Consider the following 17,232-nt stretch of genomic DNA (forward strand, 5'->3'; position numbering starts at 1 on the left):
TTTAGCTCATAGATCAGTCTGCTCAAAGTCCTTTCTATAACCAGCTATAAAAGTGTTTTTCTTCATAAGTTACTATACCTCAGTATGACTGCAGCAGCCATAGAACTGCATCTTTGCAGGAATAAATTATGATTTATTAACCAAATGCCCCAGGTCCTAACAGTGCCATCATATCCTCTTATGGACTGGCATGAAATTTTATTCACATTTATTGGCTCAAGTTCACTGAAGCACAAAGCGCTGCAGAGGGCTTTAATCCTGCACTGTAAATTAAATGCAATGCACAAAGCAAACCAAGTCATAGAAAGAAGTGTGGAAACGAGATCGCTCTAAATTTAATTTCTAGCAGAGGTTTTGGTCAAGCCCAGCCCTCTGGGAGCACAGATTTGAGCAAATCAGTAGAAGTATTTTCTACACTTTGCAGAATCTGACCCTTAAAGTCTTTCCAATAGATGGGTTGCTGACAATTACTGTACAGCAGATTCAAACAGGCAACTGTTTGTTGAAACTGAATTAAAAAATCATAAATAGATTGCACAAGATGGGTAGTACCTGATCTTGGCGGTATAGGAAATGGATACAAACCAAACTTTAGGTGCCTGCAGCTTAAGAAACAAAATGAGGATGATTGAACACACCAAAATTGTATACGTAATTTGAAGAATACACAGAACATTTCTTAATTGGCAGTTTCATTTGCATATGCAGCAGACACCAGTAGATTGCTCACTGCTGTACTGAAGAGTTTGTGGCTTAGGGGTAAATGTCTGTCTATATTACTTACCACAAACTTAGGAAAGTTTTCAAACAACTCTTAATGAGATATCTGTTAGTTCTTACAATAATTTCCTTAAATATAGTTAACTTTTCCATCTTTTGAAATAGCTTACCACTAAATCCTAAGAAACTATGAAGATGCACATACTTATAACTGACAGTGACAAAAGGATAGGGAAGGGCTGATGACTGAAATGACAAAAATAATTTTTTAAGGTAACCCTACTAAATGTTTTGTTCCAAATCAATTATTTTCCAGGTGAAAGAATGAGTTATACTAGGTTCACCTTTTATTCACTGAATAAGATCCCTTACTGAAGAGGTGTCGTTTCCTGACCCCTTGCCTTCAACGAGAGGTGCCAGCCTGCCCCATTCAGCAACACTGCTACTATTTTGGAGCCCAGCAGCGAGGCAACATAAAGTTCACTTTCCTACTTCTATGGCACAGCGCTGAAAAAAATGGAAAGACTGCTTATAGCTGACAGTGCGTGCTGTGCATCTGGTTTGGTGCGAGACAACTTTGTGTCATCTGCTTGCCCAGTAAGTAGTACGCTGATCGTCAGCCATCACCTCCCCTACACCAGCACAAGTACAATATTTTCTGTACAGCAATGGTTTTGAATGCTCTCTGCCAAGAAAGGAGATCAGAACACTAGCAGCAAAATTCTGTTTTAAAAAAAGTCTGTAAAACATTTATGCAATAGAACATAGGTAGACACAAACCCTTTTCACAAAATTCAAACTGACATTTAAGTCAAATAAATCTTTAAAGTGCTATAGATACACCGTATAGATACTAAACACTTGAAATGCAATTCACCAAAGTCACATCAGAACATGAATAAAACAAGTCTTTTCTGTACAAATTTTAACATCGCTTTCTTTCTAGGATATCCTAGGGCACTGCCTGAGTCAGGGACACATATGTCAACTCTTAACATCCTTCCCTGCCTCTGACATTCTGTTAGATGGAAGACATAGGCTAAATGGAATGGTGTGCTGAAAGCACTTCTGCATTTCACCAAGGATAAGGAAGAAAAGACAGTCAGTTATGATATACTTCAAGTGAATTCCTAAAATTAACATCATGTGTAGGGTGCAAGGAAACCCACAACTCTACAAAACTCAACATCAGATCTGTATGCTGTACGCTACTGTTGTGCAAACTGCTGGGCGTGAGCTTTCCTGGCTTATACTTGTGTAATAGTGAAATAACCACACAGTCATGCCCTTCAGATAATATAAACTCCCTCGGGTGGAGCTGAATTCACCTTTCAGTTCTGCAACATGGGTTTCAATTCTGATACTGTGGTTTCTCCATGACCTTCGAAACTGGCTGGAGAGAAGAAAAACGCTAGAGCTCGACACAGAGAGAGTAATTTTGTTCTGCTTTCAATACACACCAAACAAAGCCAGAAGACAGAAGCGGAGATCTGACAAAAGACAACTTCTTCACTTTGCTCTGTCAGTGGAAAAACCTTTGCTAAGGGGGTCACACAGTATTTCAGAAAGTCTACGTGGTGATAGGATAAGCTTTAGAGTTCTGGATTCAAGTACTTTATGGGTTCTCAATTCACAGGAGCAATAAATTACCAATTTCTGTGATTACAATCTATGAAAGGCAAAAACTACATAATGACTCAGTGGGTTTTATTACTGCAGCTATTCTAGGTTTTCTGTTAATTACAGATCTGGGAAAAATAAATGTTTTGTTATTGCTCTCACACGGTTCAAAGAGTATAAGCAACAATGATAAACACAGAGGTGGGAAAACTCAGTAGAATTGCTTCATTTTTTTTCAATGAAATGTATCTGTTTAGAGGTTAGTTCTGGATTCTGAAGAAACGTAGCAGATATAGGTACTATTTATGGAAGTCCATGATAGAAGGCAGAGCAAAAAAAAAATCATCACCAAAGAAATTACTAGAGACAAGTTCTGCTTTTGGTACATTTTTTTCTCCATAATTTTCTGTTCCACCAGCAGAGACAGATAGAACAGACAGAATTAATGTACCGTTCTACCCAGGAATAGACAGAGCACCTTTCACATGAGCTCCAGCTCCCTGTTATTTAAGAACATACAAAGTAAATTAGAGAGAGATTTTTTTCCATCTATTTTTTTTCCCATTGAAATTCTTGAAGATCTTGAAATAAAGTAGATTAAAGGATTCAAAATGGGATTCTTAGCAGTTACTTTTATGCAACTCAAAATTCAAAGGAGTACCTTTCAGGGCGGATGTTCTCCAAAACATGCCATGACTCTAAATGGCAGAAAGCGGGATAGCTTCCTATAGCTAAATGTTTTGGATCAGCTCAGCAAGAATGAAAAGAAGTGATAAATTCTTGGACAGGAGAGGAAAGGGAAACAATATTTTTCAGTGTGAAGAAAAAGGGATAAACACATTTTTCCAAAGGAGCCTTCTTTCAGTTCCTGCTGCTTAAAATTAAAAGCTTCTGGAACCGACTTGCAAACTCCAGCAAGTAATGTGGAGAATGAAGTTGAATAAATCAGGTGAAAACAAGCGCAGAATGGAGCTGTTACTAGGCAATCTCAGTAGGCAAACTGTGCAAGTTGGTCAAACCAGTTCAGTGGGAAAAGCGCTGCCTTAAAGTTGCACAGCTGGAGAGACGTTCAAGGCAAGGAAAGCTTCTCCCTGTGGAGAAACCGAGTGAATTGTCTTGCTGCTTCATGAATAATAGTCATGCCTCACAAGAATGGAAACTTGCTCATACAAGCTACGTTTGCACATAAATCAAATTTCAAGACATCTTAAAGAATCTTGTAATAACCTAATCTTGCCACTGAAGAGACATGACTAACACTTTGTGAATGTGCAAAGGATTTGAGCAGGTGTAATGGCTCATGTGAATGCAAATAGGGGCCTTACGAACAATGAATTTATTCCTCTGTCTTCTCTCCTACGAGTCAAAATGACATTGATCTATTACAGCTAATGCTGATATCCAGTGATCTCCAAAACAGCAGTGCTGGGGAGACAGGACAGGAAACACACAGATAAAACTCAAATATTAAAGCTTATCCATACCAAACCTATTCAATGGCATCACTCATCTTACAGCAGACAAACGCTGTATAGAACTGGCACCTGTTTACTTTTATGCCTTGACTTATCTGCTCCCGAAGATCTAAGTGCATGCGTGCATTTTGAACCATTTTTGCATACACTGATAGTAAGTTGCACCCAAATTTTACTTACATTTTTTCCTTGTGCCTTTCATGTCTACATAAAGCTATGTATTACAACTGATGTACTTTGGAAATTATTTTATTCTCTTTTGCTTTATCTCCCTCTTCTTAAAGCAAATATCCTAAATTATTTTAATAAAAATCTTTGCATTTTAAAGTCATTTTGAACATAAGGTCACAGTCTAAAGTGTATAAAGACCCACTGAGCATCTTTGCAGCTCCAAAATTAAATTTAAAAAAATATCCAAACTTGAACACCTAAAACTTGTTAGGCTTCTAAATATATACTAGGGCACTTAAGTAAGAAGTCTGATTTTCAGAGATAACAAGTACCTGTAGCTTGCCCTCTAATCGCCCACATTTTGAGGAAAAGATAAATTTACACATGTATTTGAAGTTGTCTGAAGCTGAGAATTTCTTTTGCAGGCTTCATTCAGAAACAATACTAGAAGCTGGTGTTACAGAATATCCAGGAGTCCAACACAAGAATAATCTTGGTAAACATGGAAGGGGAATAATACTTTTATGAAGCTGCTTCACAGAGCAGCAAGTTCTCTAGTATGCAGGCTAGTAAATTTGCTTTGGAAGGAGTACAAGTTGATAAATCTTCCTTGCTATGCTTTCTGTCGATTGATATGATAAGATATATTTTACTTAAAATTAGGATTGTCTGAAGCTCAACGGATTTAATTATTTGTAATTATCCAGTTGTTGTCAGTATGTGGCCATTTTATGACAGTGGTATCTACTGTGTGGGTCAGGTTCAACTGTATATCTTTTCAAACACAGAATTAATGTACTATTGATGAAACCATTACTAGAACCAAATTAAAGTCTGGGCTGATGTATTGGTCCACAGGGTGCTGTCAGACATGAAAGGAGTAATTAGTATTCATTACTTCATACTCTGCAACATTCCAATTATTAATGAACTTCAACTGCTGGACTGCACCATATCTATCACAAATACCTTCCTAGTCTTTCTTTATTAGGAAAAAAAAAATTCAAAGTGCCTGACACAACTACTAAAATCAACAAATAACAGAAATGAATCCAGAATGAGGAAAACTCTGCTTATTTGGTAATAATATATATTACCAGTGCCCCACAAAAAAGACCTGCTGCATCTTCAATGAGCCACAGAATGCTAGGTCATGTAACGCTGCTTAAAATATTCACCAGAAGAACCTATATTCGAATAGCTTCATATATTCTTGTTTGTGTCTGGGTTTACAGCTCTGTTGTGCTACACGGAAGCCTTTGGTAAGTAAATGCAAAACTATATTGGTGTGACCCCTGTCCTTTTCAATTCAACTTCTTTCTACTGTTTTACATCCCTCTGACTCATGCCATGAAGACTTGTTAGACTGTGCAAATTCTGATCGCTCTTTTAGACCAGTAGAATTCTAATTTTCACTAGTTTTTCTTCACTACAGATTCTAAAAAGCAAGTTATGTGGTCTTACTCTGAAGTACTTCAAAAACCACTACAGAAAAATGTAACAAAGAGGAATCATTTCAAGATCTCACAGTGCAGGGCAAGAAATGCACTTCCAGGAGCTTCCCATATGCAAGGAGATTTGAGCTGTTGTGTATTGTTTGGATTTACTGTGCAGGCACAAATGCCTGAAATATGGGAGTGGAAGGAGGCAGAAGAATCTTGGGTAATCTGTCCAAAACTAGATACCATTTTTATTTAATCTTTCTTTCATATTTTCTCTTTTAACATTCTGAAACTGTGCAAGTACTCCACACTCTTTGAGCAACATTTGAGATCCATCCAGAAATGCTTCAGGGGTATCTCTTACTTTCTATCAGAATAAACACCATATTCCTCACCATGAAAAATGTAGCTTGTTGATGTGTTGTTTGAAAACAGGAATAGAAGAGAGGAACGCTTTCAGGCTTTTAAAAAAATAATCACATTTGAGCAGAGACAATAACAAGGCATTCAGTTCATCAGAGGAAATGTTTAAAGAGTCCCCATCTCTGGCTGCTCATCTCTGCCCTATGTTGTAGCGTATCAGTTTTTTCCTCAATAAGTCTTACTTTTTTTTTCTTCCCCCTCCCGCCCCTTTTTAAGCCAGTTAATAGATTTGTTTCATGGGGTGGCCCAACAAACAGTTTTGGTAACACACTGCAAAGTGGAGGCATGGTTTTCTTATGCTGATATTACAGCTGGAAAATCCTGTATTGTTAAACCTAAATCTAGCCTGCCATTTCCAATGCTTTTCCTTTTGCTATAGATGACTAGCATGGAAATGAAATATTTTTTTTTTTCTTTTGAGCCAATTTATAATATATGCTCCTCCTTGTTTCGTTCCTTTTATGAAGTAAAAAAAAAAAAAAAAGATTTTCACTTTGGGTTGAGAAACTACATGGGTGTCTGTATTGTATTTTGAGTCCAATTTGTGAATTGAAAAGAGAATTTTGTTATCCAATCAGATGTAGATACTAAGGTTTTAATATCCACTCATCACCAGGTTTTAGCCATTGCATTTTAAAAAGAAATAAATAACTTCATGAATGGTTATGAAGTATTAAGCAAAATGTGGCAATCAAAGCAATATAGATCCAGTTGTCATAGAAAAATTCTAATTACTCAAGTATACTTATTTTACCTTTTAACTGTATGTCTTCCAAGGAGGGGATCAAGTATGGGATCGAGAAATTCACCCATGTTTTTGATTACTACTCTCCACAAGCCAAGCTCTTTCAATGGTCTTCAGAAAACTTAACATGAAAAATAAAGATATAAAGCCTCAAATATTAGATAACTGCTGGTTTTAGTAAGATATCTTTTATGTAGTAGAGTTGGAGAAGTTTTTCTAAAAGAGCATGGTTAAACCATGCAAAACTGTTCAGCAAGAATTTCCCAGTGGTTAAGAGTTTGACAGTTTTGAGTTTAACCTCTTTCTACCTATGCTCCTGCTAGTCCTCATATTAAACATAAAATACATTGCTGGGGCTTTTCTGGCAAGCAAATATAAGGATATAGCACCACATTGAAGACATTGGAATTGATACAGAGAAGTTGGAGGGGCACATATATTTTTTAGCTTTTGTTATTTTTTAAATTTTACATTTTTGTGTTATAGCTTTTGGTATATCCTTATCTAAATGATAAACACTATCTTGAAGTGTCAGAGTCTGAACGATTTGGGAGAACTCTGTTTCAACGGGCACTGAGAAGAGAGCAGATAATAGTGGAGGGTTAGGTAAGCAGACAATATAGTTATGAATGAAAACACAATTATTTGTAAGGGTTGAAAAAAGAATTTTAAAAAATCGGGGCAGATGAGAGAAAAGAGCTCATTCAGAGGAGCAGACAGGTTAAATGAGTAACACTTATTTAAAAAATGAGGCATTACTGTGACCATTTACTGTGCTGTGTAATATCTGGAATTCCGTAAAAGAAACTCAGATAGCCCTTTGAAACGAAGCGGTTAAATCTTACCTAGTTGTCTCCCTAAATCAAAGTAAACACAGAAAAGATATGACAGATCAGTTACATGCAAATGCTATCACCTTACATATAATTCAGTAATAGCAATGAGAATTAAAAATATGTTTGTTTACTGGGACCTGATACTGGCTTTTGCCTTGAATGCCATTCACTGGATTGAATCTTTCCCTCCGTAAGGTGCACGTGCTGTGTTCTGCTGACTAAACTGTACAGTGTAAGTAAGGTCATTCCACCAGGCTTTGTACCCTACCTACTGAAAAAGTGATTTGCCCCTCACAAGAGGCGCACCTCAACTTCCATTTTATTTCACCCTCAACACCTGAAGAAAGCATTAAAAAAGGTCCCCTTTCAAGCACCATTTTAAATGGAAATGATGCTATGAATAAATAAGCAGCAGTGTTCTAATATTTCAAGTCTTCAAGTAAGTGCATTCCAACAAACACCAATCCCTTACAAAAACTAGGGGAACTCGAGGGCCATAAACACGGAAGCCAATTCTCCAGCGTGCACATACCCTTTCTGTCCTAGACGTATGACTTTAAATATTTATTCTTTATCCATTTAATTCCCTCTTGCTGGGGATCCATCACCAGCGGCCAGCGTTCACAGTTTGTTAGAAGAGTGGCATTTTCTGCTGACATCCTATCACCGGGCAGGTCCCTCGTTACTACATGCCGCAATCACAGCATCATCCGTCAACGCGGCAATCGGGTCCAGGACCTCTGTCACAGGAACCTTTGAATCAGAGTAGAATACAATCATCGAGCAAGGTTACCAAGCAGCAAGACATGACTCAGTGCAATGCACAAGGTAACTGGCCTGGTATAAATTAAAGCTTTCCTAGGCAGAAGAGTAAGGAGGATCCCTGTGGGGAACAGATGCAAAAGGATATTCTAAGAAATGTGCTGTAAAGCAGCTTATTATATTTATAGGATCATAGAATCATTCAGGTTGGAAAAGACCTGTGGGATCACAGATTTGAAAAAAAAAAAAAAAAGTGTTTTCATTTTAAGACATTTGCTTTATAAAATACATTTATAGCTCAATAATGTTAAAAAAACACCATATATTATAAATTTTTGTGTAGATGGATTCTGATATTGCAAATTCAATGCTCATGTGTGCTCTTGAGCATATATTTCTGGAACATAAAGCAGTAATTATCTCCACAAAAATTACAAAACCAGGATCCCCATGTTATCTCATTACTCTAGTTCAGCTAGGAGTTAGCAAGATCAAGAGCCAGAGAAGACAATCACCTCCAGGGGCAGAGGCAGCCTTGGAGCTCCCTGAGTGGCACCAGCTGTGACAACGCTCTCGTGTGAGCTGCCACCTCCACGTATGCCAGAGCAGCCATCAGACAGCCATGCTCACTGGATCCTGTCTTGTCACAGGCATCTACTAGCAAGTGAAGTCAAAAGGAAGTGGCACATCTGAAATCAGTGCTTACCAAACAGGGATGGGTGAGAGGGGAAATGCCTAATGCAACACAACAGAGTAAGAGCGAGTGAATAACTAAGTGATTTGGCAGAAAAAAAGTGGCCAGAGGAAGCATCTCTGGTAGAAGATCTACACCAGATGCCTGGAATTAAATTTTTCCTTACTGAAACAAAGGGCAAACCCCTACCAATACCTTCATGATGTTATCCCAGCTTTCCAAAATTGTCATTTCTGGATTAAATTCTAAACCCATCAATTAAAGGAAAGCACATATCATCAGTATCCAGCCTGAACTAACTTCTACCCCATTCAGAAGTCTTTTAAAAATTCTTCTATCAAAATTTTTCTCCTCCCTAGACGTGTATAGTCCTTAATGCTGGCTTGTAGACTGGAGATTCTTTTAAAACTGCACACTGAAATAAAAAAGCATGTAAATCATGTGAATATTTATTTATAATTACATATACTGAAGTTCAGCCAAATTTGCACATTTATTAGTATTAATAAAAATTTCCCCATACCTCTACTGCAATTTCTGTAGCACAGTGACATAGTTACTGTATTATTACAAAATACACATCACCTTAAAAATAGCTAACCCCTGATTCTAATCACAGAACCCAAAATAAACCTAACTTTTGAAGAACTTGCTGAAAATGCAAGCACAAAAGGACCAAGAGGCATACACTTCCTACTGCAAGCAGGCAGCGTATTTATCTCCTGTGTGTAACACATTTATCCAAATATACCAGAGGATTGAAAATATTATTTGTTTTATCTCTGGACTGTAAGGTAAGAAATACAATCGTTTCCATGAGCTGAAATAATTCCTTGTGGAAAACACTAACATTGGGGTATTACTTAGGGTTTCTAATACAAATTTTCACACAATGCAAGAAAAATATTTTAATATATAGATAAATCTATTATCCCTGAATTTGCACAAAGCTGACATGCTTCAGGGCATAGAACTACTTGTTCCTTCTAAAGAGGACTATTAATAAACATCTATTTTTAACATCACTCCCCAAATGCATTTATCTCCTGCTTTCGACTCTTCCCCACCTGCACAAAAACAATTAAAACAGAAATAAGGTATTTTATCTCACTGCTGTTCAGTGAAAGTATCTTAAAAAGTAAAAAGTTACAGTATGGATTATTTTTATTTATAAAAATGTTCAACCCATTTCAGAGGAGTCTTAAAAGAGTTAAGAATGACATTTATTTCCAGGTTCCCACTATTGAAAACAAATATACAGGGGTAATGTTTTCTACCTATCAGCACTAGGCTGCAAGTTATTGAGAGACAACTTTATCTTTGAACAAATTTTTGGTGGAAAAGGACAGGGAAATGTTCCAGGGAAAACAAAGCTCCACACAAATTAGTGACCGTTAAACTCTCGCACAAAACAGTCTACAGAAAGATGCCCTCGCAGGTCTCAGTGCTGACCTTGGGAAGCCTGGATTTGGCTTTAACTGTATTTCCAGAGCATCCTCAGGCAACTCAGCTCACCCATTGTGCCTTAGTTTTGTGATTTAAAGTGGGGTGAGGTTTCCACACGTCACATATTTCAGAGAATAAAATACATTTATCCTGATATAATGTTGTGATTTGTGGCACATGAGAAATAGGAAAAAAGTAGGAAGAAGTGACGAGCACTTGAAGCAGTAAGTAAGGAAGGAATGGTCCAAAGCTTCACAAGGAAGGACGGAGAAAGCTTTGCAGAGACAACTCAAGGGGTTAGAGCCTCTCTGCATTTATTGAGTACTATCACGGTTTCCTCCGTGCACAGAGAAATGAGGATTATCGCAAGCACTTGCTCTTCCCAGAGCTGAAAAGCTGAGCAGAATAGGTCTCTACACTCTCTATCACTGTGTATAGCATTTGCTGTTACACTGGTGTCACAAAGGACAGAACTTGGCATAGACAATTGAAAAGGTATTTTCTTTTTTTTTGCCATAGAGAACTTAACCTCTCTCTGCTATTCCCCTCAAAATCTACCTGTAATCTGAGGAAAGTATGTGTGTGCATATACACATATATATGTATATGCTGGAAAACAAATACCTGCAAAGAATATTTTATAGCAGATAAAATATTCTTATTTTAAATACAGATCTGTACTTACAATTTTTGAAAGACGACAACTTTAACAAACGAGATTCTTCACTGGAAAAGAACAAATCAGATTCTCCACTTTGTACAGTAAATTTTACCTTTTGTGGCGTTAGAAAAGGAATCCAGAAATGTTCCATCAGTTCCTGGCAATACTATTTTGTGAAGGGTCCAAAGCAAGATGCAAATGCTGCTGTTAAGAAGATGTCACTGCATAAAGTTTTCTTTTGTGCTTTGAGGTTTTCAGTGGACGGGTCCCAATGCATATTTTCAGACTGCAAAGTAGAATTAGAAAATGTCATCTCCTGAACAACTTGGAAGTGACAGAATGTTTAATCTCCACTTTAAAAAACAGAAGCACACAAAAGTACAAGAGGAAAGGTACTCTGTCAGCAAGAGATACGCTTCCTAAGACTTTGAGGCTGGAAAAAATCCATACTTTCTGGTGGTGATTTGAAGCCTTGAAGCTGAAAAAATAGGATGGAGCTCTTAATCAGACATTCCATGTCCTTCCTTCATCTGATTTTTCTCAGTAATTGGCGCTTTTGTCTAGATCAGATGCAGTACGGCAGACAAATGGCAATTCTGGCAACATCTGGCATACCTCTGCCAACTACAGTATGGCACTACTGCCTTTTACAAAGTGTAATCATTTCCAATAAGATTCAGAAAAGGCAAGGAAACAAGAATATTAGAAGGAAAAAAAAAATGAAGAAAAGAGATACAGCTGTTTCAACCTCAACAAAGATCTCGTCTAACCAAGACAGTTTGAGCATGGAGGAGTGGACTAAATGATCTCAAAAGGTTTCTTCCAGCCTCAAAGATTCTGTCAAAGTTTAAGAAATTATTTTCTTCATATTACCTCCTCCTCCCTGCCCCCACCTCCAAGAGCCCTGATTTCTGGAATCCCTTGTGCACTTCACAGAGTTCATGTTAACCATGCTTACCCTAGGATATTTTGGATAAATAGTCAGGAATGGTCTCAGACATCCATGATATCTTATTAGTAGCTGTTATTTTATTCCACTTACATTGTAAAGACAGCCCACCATCTATTTAAAATTGTTGAAATGGTGATTAAAGAATTTCAGAGAAATTAAAGTATCTCTTTAGAGAAAGTTAATGTTTAAGATATGGATCAAACCATCATCTCCTTTTCAATTGGAATTTATGACATGGTATAAAAACCAAACTAGCAGTATTTGGCACATGATACTTTGATTGTTCTGTATATACAATTCCCAGCAAAGGAGTGAACGTATGCATGAATGTATGCTCAAATAGTTTCAGCATGGAAAGGAAGGTAGAAACTGATCACCCATTACTGTCATCTTCAAACTGCTGAAATTCTACATGTAAAATTGGAATAGACCGCCATAACCTTTCTTCCTTGTTTGTACTGTTTGAAATACTCAGGGTAAAATGAAAGTTGTTTCACAGTTTGATAACTTGCATCAAGGAAACCTCAGGAAGGCATTCTCCAGTGAACAGAGAGACTGAAGCAAAGAAAGGGCCAGCATGAAAGAAGGAAAGCACACTGCTGAACAACTTATAAGGACTATCCTTTACCCACTGTCTGTACAGACATTTATTTTTCAGAGCAATGACAGTAATCAAAACATATTTTTTCCAGTCCCTTTACATGATGCAATCAAACTCAATGAAAATCACTGAATAGAAAGTATCCTCCATACTTCAAGTAATTTCATGTAAAATGCTTGCATTTTGCTGGCACTAGCTGCTTGAGAGCTTAAAAGCATTCTTTTAAGATGTGCTCGTTCTTGAAAGCCTTAAGAATGTATAAAATCAAATAACTCACTAATTTTAAAAATAAATTCTATGTGTACAAAAACAAAGTAAAAAATAATTGTTAAATGTGATATTAATGAATTATTTTTCATCTGTATTTTTCAGAAACATCAAAAATATTTACTGAAATGGTTAAACATCCTATCTTGCAGGGACAGACACAGAATTCTACAATAACAGAATACTCAAACTCTTTATTTTTTAATAAAGTGGGAAGAAAATTGAAGTATCTTTCCTCAAAGTACATGCTTAAAGGAGTTAGGATTTAAATATTTCACAGTGTAAACACAGAACTCAGTGTGTGAAGGCCTCCTAAACCCCAGTTACACTCATAAGAGATGCCCAACAAACACAGGCAAAGGACTGTTCCTGTTGAAAGCTCTAACAGCAATCTTTGTAATGTAGCAGTTTTGTTTTGAAGTATTTTAGACATCCATTTTTTCCTGCAGAAGTCATTGGATTCTTCTTTAAACCATTAACTGAAGGCAACAAGACAATAAATCCATTAATTTACAAGAGGGCTTTTGGTTTATCCATTCTCTCTACTTGTTGTCACTGACTGGTAAGTCATAAACAATAAAGAGCACCCACCTCATTCTCCAAAATAGCTTTGAAATTTGAAGATTTACTAAACAGAGAATGATTGTCTATTTAAATCTTCAGTAATTTTACCATACCACCCAAGCACCATAAATCACTAGTGACATTGGCTAACAAGGGTTTAAGAGTTGGAACATGCAGTGTAATAAATTTCCAGACAGTTAAAAATCACTATAATTTTATTCTAATGCATTATAGATTGCCTGTAATGTCATCCTGGCCGGGGTGACCCATTTCTAATTTTGAACAGCTGTTCAGCTCGGGAGTTAGTTAATGATTAAATATAAATTGCCTGATTTATTAGTCTGAATGGTTGAGCTTCCAGGTCAATGCTATATAGACAAAATCATCAGTCTTGATGCTTTTCAGAAGTTAACTGTCTCCTGTTGTAGTCAAAAAGAATTTATTCTCAGAGGAAAAGACTTGACGTTCTCAATTAATCCTTTTAAATATTTTCCTCCTTGGTTTACACAATAAGATCACTAATGAAAACTCAAACCTTGGAGAAAAACTTATTTTAACTATGTATAAACCTTCAAATCCAAGACTTGGAGACTACCTATGGGCAAAGGCCATTGGCTTCCATAGGTCTTCGAAAGGATTTGGAAGTCTGCAGAGTCAGGCCATCAGTGACCATCTCAGGCATCTTGGGGCAAACAAAAATTTTAATATGCAGAAGTAACATTGACTTCACTGTTTTTCTACCAAAGGAAAGATTATTTTCATATTTTACATTTCTAGGCATATTCATTTCAGAATCAGGTGTCAAAACCCAGCTCTGTTTAATTGCACCATTTGTTTTTTATTAGTTCTATACTTTTACAATAACTTTTTTCCCAAACTGATTCAATCTTGATTGCCAGCCTCTGCTGAGAAATTTGCAGAAACAAAAGTATTCACACCCTGATCTTAGAAAGCAAAGTCCCAGGGATTTTATGAAATCCAACTTAAAATATTTATTCAGACTGCCTTGGGAAATCACGTAGAAGCGCAAATATTATTTGTACTCTTTATTTCCTGTATTTACACTCATTGCCAAAAAGAAATGGTTAAAATTCTAGATGATGAATTGAGACACCATGATTTCTGTAAAGACCTAGGAGAGACTGCACAGCAACACTGCGGCTGTCTTGAATGGTTACTGATCATTAAATAGGCATGTGTTATCTTTAATGATGTTTGTCTGCAAATAAAGCTAATGACCACACTGAAATATATATAATTTTAACATAAATACATTTCATTCTTATTTAAAAATTAATAGTTTCTGCAAAGGGAAAAAAAAAACAACCCAAAAGCAAACTGCAAATATCTGATTGCTGTCTTCCACTTATTTACAATCTAAAGTGCAAGGGGGGCAGATGCAGGGCGACTCCATCCTGACCTAGAGGATTATTCAGTCTTTCTGCTCATTAACTAGAGGCTGCCCAGGCTGTCACAATGTGTTCACAGTTGTGTATAAATGTGGTGACTTAGTTATGAAGACTTCCCTCTACCAATCATGCCAATAGCAGTTGCTCAGCAATACATAATTTTTAGGAAATGCTGCTGTGGTGCAGCACATTTTACTTCTCAGGATTTTATTATAGGTTTATGTGCGGTTTGGGGCTTTTTTGGTTGGTTTTGGTATTGTTTTATTTTCATTTAAATGATTTCTAATAAGGGTCATCTTTTCACCTGTCTCCCCCCAGTCTTTTTTTCCCCACACAATCCTCAAAAATTTAAGTTTAACCTCATGCTCAACAAAACATTTCAAGTATTTCAAAACTCACACTAGCAAGAACATTCAGGCAAAATCTTACCTCAAGTCCCCTGACCAACCTGTTGGCCAGCTCAGTGGTTTTATTTGTTCGGTTTACATCATCTTGACATCGGACTGTCTCTGCAACTGCTTTCTCGAGTGAAACTGTGAGCTCACGCAGATTGCTCTCCAGAACCTATTCAGAAAAGGGATGGGTAAATACTGTAGCTCAAGGTTTGCTGACTTCTTGGTGTTGCTTTGCTTTGTTTTATAAAGGATATGTTTTAATGACAATAATTGTAGACAGTACCTTCAACTCTAAAGCATACAAACTTTAGAAGAAATGTTTTGTTGTACTCTATGTTCTTTCTACAGCTCCTGGCACAACATAAACACGCTAACTGACAACAATTCAGAACAAAACCATCATCTAAGGAAAAGAAACCCTTACCAAATATCCATTTAAATGGTAGAGATCAGGTGCTTGGAGGTGATAATAACAGAAACATTTTTACTCAATGACAATGACCTGTATTGCAGTAGGATCTAGAGGTTCCCAACAAAACTGCAAGTTTTTTATGCTCAATTCAGTAACAAACATCCTATGCCATTGTAGCTATGCCCTATGCATGCTGGAGCATTCAAAACTCTGCCAGAGAGAAAAAAAAAGGCAAGAATAGAATTATTATTTTAATTTTGTTTATGAGCCTGATGGCGTAAGAAGATCCTGCAACTGCTCTTGGGCAGACGGGATTGTTTCACTAGTGGCAGAAAACAAGCAGATCTCCTGCACGCTGATTCATACCTCCACCAAGGATCTTTAACCACATTTTTATGCACTCTGCTCAAAAGGCAGCCACATGCCCTCCCTCTGCTTTCAGGGATTTCATACTGAATGTAGTTCAACTCAGTAGCTGTCACTGCCTGTCCCAGTTGAGCCCCTGTAAGTTCCCATTCTTGGAATGCTCAGATCCTTTATTGTCTTCAGTCTCCATCACTCTTGTCATAGAACTGGTAATTTGCTGAGCTGCAGCATTTTCTCTGTATTCTCTTAACTGAGCAGCTAGGATGTCATGGGATTTTTAGATAAAATCATGTAAAATTGTTTCTGTTAATGCCCACTTAAATAAACCAGCTGAAAGATGTTTCGATAAGGAGCTATCTTGCTATTGTTGTTGAAGACACAACACCCTGTCTCTCTGAAAAAGTCCAAGAAATACAGTAATAATCAGTCAAGAATAGTTAGTCAACAAAATGGGGTGGAGGGGGGAGGGGGGGAATCAAAGTTACTTCTGGTTGTAAAAATAAAAACTCCAAATTACTGCATTTGTTCACCAAGAAGAACCAAAAAGAGGAAAGCCACCCCCGATGCGCTTTCATCAGGAAGATAACCACTTACATTCTTTCCTACTCTATTAGAAAAAAAGAGAATCCTCTCCAGTTCAGCAAACTAAGAAGAAATAATGAAAAGAAGTGTGTTAAGAAAAGTCAGTTGAGGGACAAAAGCTAAGAGGTTAAGACCTTGAAAAGTACTATTTTTACAGATAATCAGTTGAGGCAAAAGTTGAATAAAGAACAGGGTTTGAAAGACCATTTTGAAAACAGAAAAGACAAGGCAAGACAACAGCGACTGCAGCAGGCAAGTTGCCTGAAACTGTTTTGTTTCTCCAGAGTAACTACAGAACTAACTACAGCAAGTTCCACTTTAGAACAAAAATTTCCTATTTCATGCTTAATGGAAGAACCAGAACAGGAGCAAGGAGTGCACACCTCCACAAAAGCCTGGTGGTTTTGCAGGATCAAAGATTTAGATCTTATCTGCCATGTTTAGTGCTTTAATTCGTGGTGTGCGATCAGGAAATTCAAAAATAATATAAAAAATAAAAATAAGGAATGAATTGGCAAAGGAGGAAAGATTAAATTACAACGTAGAGCTTAATAAAGAAGGTTGGCTTGATTCCTTAGGGATAATGAGACAGCCAATCCACTTTTTAATGGTGATGGATCTTAAATCGAGAGACTGTTGAGGACTTATGCTCAATAAGGGCATCTCACAGAGATGGGCTATAAGTAAAA

At 37.0% G+C, this 17,232-nt stretch overlaps 1 protein-coding gene across 1 annotated transcript in view; it reads right to left on the reverse strand.

The window, feature by feature from the left end:
• Window positions 1–6,601: 6,601 nt before the first annotated feature.
• Window positions 6,602–17,232, reverse strand: part of DNAH11 (dynein axonemal heavy chain 11) — a 54,871-nt gene continuing 44,240 nt past the window's right edge. The window contains 6 exon segments of the mRNA XM_074150905.1: window positions 6,602–6,680; window positions 7,935–7,992; window positions 7,995–8,106; window positions 8,108–8,185; window positions 11,096–11,281; window positions 15,218–15,352. Of these exon segments, the coding sequence (XP_074007006.1) occupies window positions 6,602–6,680; window positions 7,935–7,992; window positions 7,995–8,106; window positions 8,108–8,185; window positions 11,096–11,281; window positions 15,218–15,352 (648 nt within the window).

Source organism: Numenius arquata, chromosome 7 (genome assembly GCF_964106895.1).
Source record: "Numenius arquata chromosome 7, bNumArq3.hap1.1, whole genome shotgun sequence".
NCBI classification, from domain to species: domain Eukaryota; kingdom Metazoa; phylum Chordata; class Aves; order Charadriiformes; family Scolopacidae; genus Numenius; species Numenius arquata.